This window comes from Diabrotica virgifera, chromosome 4 (assembly GCF_917563875.1).
Source record: "Diabrotica virgifera virgifera chromosome 4, PGI_DIABVI_V3a".
Classification (NCBI taxonomy): Eukaryota; Metazoa; Arthropoda; class Insecta; order Coleoptera; family Chrysomelidae; genus Diabrotica; species Diabrotica virgifera.
Genome location: NC_065446.1, coordinates 172,075,875 through 172,081,793, shown reverse-complemented (window position 1 = coordinate 172,081,793; position 5,919 = coordinate 172,075,875). Strand labels below are relative to the sequence as shown.

At 34.3% G+C, this 5,919-nt stretch overlaps 1 protein-coding gene across 1 annotated transcript; it reads left to right on the top strand.

Annotated features, from left to right (window-relative positions):
• The first annotated feature begins 207 nt into the window (after positions 1-207).
• Positions 208-2,875, top strand: LOC126883234 (uncharacterized). The gene is made up of 2 exons (XM_050648514.1): positions 208-396; positions 711-2,875. The coding sequence occupies exons 1-2, from the start codon at positions 342-344 to the stop codon at positions 2,747-2,749; spliced, it is 2,094 nt and encodes a 697-aa protein (XP_050504471.1). The 5' UTR covers positions 208-341; the 3' UTR covers positions 2,750-2,875.
• Positions 2,876-5,919: the final 3,044 nt, after the last annotated feature.

The window sequence follows — 5,919 nt, the reverse complement described above, 5'->3', positions numbered from 1 at the left end:
CGGGTAGGCTACACATATACTTCGGGTAGGCGACAAAAAATATCCTACAATTTGTAATAACTTTTGAGCCGTCTTGCAATACTAAATGTAATCTATGAGCGCAACGATATAGGAGTATTTCACCTCAAAAACCGGACAAAATTGAAAATACTGATGTTAATCCAACCGCATCCAAAATACATGTTTCTTTACCTACGATAACCGCTTTATCGAAAGGCAGACGCGCAACGTGCAATTCTTGCGCATGTTGCCACATCGTCAGTCAGAACCCAGACATCGTACTGTACGCGTGTTTTTGTTTTAAGCGATCTCGTTTGTGTTTATCAGTTTTCTGTGCTAACATGGCTTCGTGTAGCAAACAACAGGAGAATAACTATTCGGAAATGGATAGGGAAGGTTAGTACTATATACTTCAGTATATTTTATTATGTTTCTTCTTAATTTTCTACTTGTATAGCCACCGATAGACAGCGGTTCTTTTTTGACTCGTGTTTTAGAGAAATTTAAAATACATTAGTATTTTTGTGTAGGTGTCGCGCTTTGTCGCCTGAAAATTTTTATGTGTACATAAAATGTAGGCTCTAAGGTAGTAGACACATAAATAAAAAGTCCCCCCAACGTACCCCATATTTTTTTATAGTACTTCAAACTATATGGGAACGTTATAATTATACTAATAAAGCTTATTTTTTTGTTTTCTTTTGTTGTAGATTCTTTGGAAAGAGTGAAAAAAATCACCAGAATGGAGCTCTATACCATTATCAAAGATTTCAAAGGAAATAAGATTGAAGAAAAATTTTCATTGTTGGAAGAAAGAGTTGCGCAACTAACTTTATGCCCATCCGAAAGAAGAAGTGTTCTTACCCGTTCTTTGAAATATTTCAAGACAAGTTTCAAAAAAAGATGGTCGGCAGCCCGTAATACTGATAGAAGATTCTTAGAAAACAATATGGAATGGCTTAATGTATCACTGGAACTACCTACTTGGACCCACAAAGCAGGCCGCCCAACAAAAGAATTTGGAGAATTGTGTGATCGAAGTAAGCGTCGAAGAACAAAAGATTTACGGCACCGGGTACCTTTTGATGAATTGACTTACGCTGCAAGCGTAAGTCACGGTACTGCGGGAAATGTTGATGTATCTAAGGTTATGAAAGAAATAACGTCAACTCCTACCAGAGCTAAAAAGTTCCGAAAAGCAATATCGTCAGCTAAAAAAGAACCAATCGCGGGAAAATACACACCACAAGAAGCCTTAGCGTTATTTATAGAAGGTAATTTTACAAGAAGGCAGTGGGAATTAATACAGGGTGGCCGAAAAGAAATTTATCCTTGCTATTCGATATTACAAAAAGCGAAAAAGGAGTGTTATCCTGCCGAAGATAGTATACAAGTCACTGAAACTAGCTTTGAAGTGGAACTTCAAGCTCTGCTGAACCATACGACTTTGCGACTACTTCAATATTTAACAGAAGTAATTGACACATTATCAGAGTTTGAGAAGCAACATCTTACCTTAATATCAAAATGGGGCTGTGATGGATCTAATCAGACACAATTTAAGCAAAAATTTGCCAACACTGACGACGATGATGCCAATATATTTTTAAGTTCTCTTGTACCTGTGAGAATGGTTGTTTTTGTGAATGGAGAGACAAGAAAAATTGTATGGCAAAATCCAGTGCCTTCTTCAGTGAGATTCTGTCGTCCTATCCGGGCTCGATTCATTCACGAAACAAAGGATATCACCAAGGAAGAAATTAGCTATATTGAACAACAAGCCAGGAATCTCAAAGAAACAACTGGTATGGAAGATTCCGTTAAAATAAATCACACCATTTTGTTCACAATGGTCGATGGAAAAGTGTGCAATGCGGCGACTGATACAGCTTCAACAATGAGATGCTATATATGTGGACAGACATCTAAGGACTTCAACAAACTTGAAAGAGGCAATGTTTGTGAAGAGTCTCTGAGATTCGGACTCTCCATTCTTCACGCAAGAATTCGTTTCTTCGAGCTATTGTTGCACTTGGCGTACAAAGCGCCCTTACAGAAGTGGCAAGCGCGAACGGCAGAAGAGAAACATGTTTTGAAAGAAACAAAACAAAAAATACCGAAAAGCTTCAAAGAAGAGATGGGCCTTCTTGTTGACATACCCAAAGTTGGTTACGGCAATAGTAACGACGGAAATACGTCAAGAAGATTTTTTAACGATCCTGAATGCTCATCTCGGATTACTGGAATCAATCTAGATTTGATAAAAAGGTTCCAAATCATTCTTGAAGTGATATCAAGCGGATATGATATTGATCCCTCAAAATTCGATTACTTTGCTCACACAACCGCCAAACTGTATGTGGAACTATATGGTTGGCATCCCATGTCACCTACAGTTCACAAGATTCTGACGCATGGAGCTCAAGTCATATCAAGTCACATTGTACCTATCGGACAGCTATCAGAAGAGGCTGCTGAAGCCCGAAACAAACATTTCCGCAAATATCGCGTAGACTTTGCCAGAAAATTTTCAAGAGTGGACTGCAACAGAGATGTTTTAAATAGGTTGTTGCTGACATCTGATCCCTTCATCAGCTGCAGCAGAATAAATCGGAAGAAGAAAAGCAAGTCCTTTTCCCAGGAAGCTATTAGTATGCTTCTCACGAAAATAGTGAATTGTGACAGTTCCAATGACGAAGATGATGAGAACCAAATCACATGTGAACTCGGTGATAGTGATTCTGATTGATTCGGCCTCCTTATGATTATCCTCTTGAAAACAAATACTGTTTTAAGTGTAAGGACTCTCTTAGATTTGTACATTTCTTTTTTTATTATTGTTTTTCTTTTTAAATAAATGCCTAATTATTATGTATTACTGACTTTTTAACGACTTCATAGTCATAACTATTTACATAACCTCAAAAATGTTTTTGTACTTTTTTTTTCAGAAAAAAAACCTTTAACTTTTTTTAGGGATGGCTGCAGGCCTAAAGGTTCGCACCCTTAAACAATCCCAAAGACTGTTTTTAGGGGGTTTAAACGTATTTCTCTTATTTTTAAATGTTCTCATTTAATCAAAGGAACTCAATACTTCAATTTTCATATAACCTAAAAAAAATATTGATTTGATCTAGTTTGAAGTTTATAAAAGAGGGAAAATCCCCAAAACCAAAAAAAAATTTTTGAAGGTGGCGAACCTTACGGAAAAATCTGATAAAAATTGGAGATATAGTGTTTGATAAAATACACAAGTCGAAAAAAGAATTATACCTAAAGCCATCCCCAAAAAAAGTTATACGCTTTTTTCCGAAAAAATAAAAAAAATGATTAGCAAAAATTTTTTTGAGAAATTTTAAAATAGATTGCATCCCATCTAAAAAATAAATAAGAACGCAAAATGAAGTTTTTGATGGTGGGTAGGGGGGTTGGGGGGGGGGGTGAGGAAAGGTTGTGGTGGGTTAAAATTACGGTGAGTCTTATTTAATCACATAGAACTTAAAAAAAATTAAAAAATTAATTCTGGGAGTAAGAGAGGGTAGCTTCTAATTTATTTATCCCGTCCATGATTGGAAAGTTTGATGCGCCACTGTCGACGCATGTGCCACTAAAAAATGACGGCACAATGTTCATATGTTTCCTTTAGGTTCTACTAGTTAAGTTATAGGCTGTTACCGTGCCTAAAATGATTAGCAAATTTCACCTATACCGGCTCTTACTCTATACCATGCCAATGGCCATTAGTTATCGAGAAATAAAAATAAATAAAAAAAAAAGAAAAAATAATGTTTTTCTTTTTAAATAAATGCCTACTAATGATAAATTATTGACTTTTATTACATAAAAATAGTGAAATAATTTTGTCCGGTTTTTTATGTGAAATACTCCTATGTGGCGATGTGTAAAAATTGGTTTTGGAGCATCTACTTTAATTTTTGATTGTAATCCGTTTAAAGAGCCAGCCATTACACTTGCACCATCGTAAAATTGAGCATTTAATTTATTTTTGTAATCATATGGCTCAAGCACGTTTGAAATTAAACTATATAGAGCGTCTGCAGATCTATTCTCGCTAACATCAAAAAACCCTAAAAATCTTTCTGTTACCTGACCAACTTTGTTAACAAAACGGATTGTTAAAGTACACTGTGATTTTTCGGTTATATCAGTAGTATCGTCCGCTAGTGTAGAAAAAAATTGACTTTCATTAATTTCTGTTGAAATTTCATTTTTTACGTAATCGGCAAGACAATCTATTAAATCATTTTGTATTGTTTTTGACAAACCCGTGAACACCCCCTCTATTTTTTAACATGATCCTGGATTTCCTGATCGCGTTTAACTACTAAATTAAAAATTTCTTTAAAATTACCCATGTTTGAAGAATTATGGCTCTCACCACGACCGCGAAATGCAAGTTCTTGTTTTGCTAACAGAATTGTAACATCAATTTCTTCAACTTTTCAATCTTTTTCAACTTCTTCATTATATATCTTATTAGATAGAGAAATATGTCCAGCTAAAGCACTGTCAATAGTTTATTTTTTTCTAACCGTTTTAAACCTAAGCAATTGTTTAAATGTTCTTTCGAAGATTCATGTTTTTTTACACTAGCTAATAAATTTTTCAAATCTGAATATCCCTGACTCACCCAAACATTTTGCTTCAAATTTGAGAGCAACAGACAAGGCCAACAGAAAAGTGAATTTTTAAAATAACTTCCGCTTAGCCATTTATGATTTTCATACCATATTGTTTTAAACGATCTCGAAAATGGTCGATTGTCTTTTGTCTTATCTGTGGATAAAATTGTTAAATTTGGTAAAGGCCGGCCCATTGAAATAATTTCTGATCTTTCTTGATTTTGGCGCCTTGAAAAAGGCATCTCGATCAAACTGCATATTATATCGTTTAAAATATTCATATTCGATGACTTACGTTTTTCCACCAATAAAACTAACACACCTACGTTTCAACAACGTCAAATATTACTTATTTTATTTATGTATCAAATAATAATTTACTCTTCGAATAAATTGATAAGTTAACAATTAACCTCGCTTTAAATTTTTAATTATCTATATAATCTAATAACACAATTCGTCAGTTTAACTTTACATTATCCAAATTGTATTGAAACACAATAAAAATATAATGGACGACTGACAAATAACTATTCACAGATTTATTTGTCGTTAGTGAATTATTACTAAATTAATATAAAATTAAAATGCCCTTCAATAGACCGATCTCAAATTTACCTGTTTATTATTCAGTTTTCATAAACAAATTTAAATTGTCCTACCTAGTTTTATTGAATACTTAACCTAATAATAACAGCCAAAATCAAAAAACAATTATTTAAAACAGTTTCACAAGACACAAGAGAAGCAACTGATAAAATTTTGTAGGTCCGGCTATAAGACTCTGTGCCTATCCGCCCTTTCAAAATCGTGGCCAGCAGACCTGCAGCAGGCCTTTAGTTCGCGTAAACAGAGAGAGATTGCACGTCAATTCGTTGTTGGCGTCGTTCTATTTCAGGCTACGTTTTCAAGTGCCTGACCAAGGAAGAATATAGAATCTTATACAGTACTACTGATACTACAAGGAGCGTACAATAATTATAACTACGGAGAAAATTTTTTGGATATTTTTAAAAATAATTTGGATAATTTTTGCTATTTTATTGTAGGTATTGTGTCAAAATTTATAAATTACAATTTTGAAATAAATAATTTATATTAATAATTTATATTATTGTACTACATTTGAAGAGGGTAGGCGGCGCCTACCTTGCCTACCCCGACGGGCCGCCCCTGTTCGGAGGTAATATCCTATTCTTGCTCCCATTGACTGGCGTATATAGTAGGTATATTTTAGTTAAGTTATTCCCGAGACCATTCAGAATAGATTTTATCA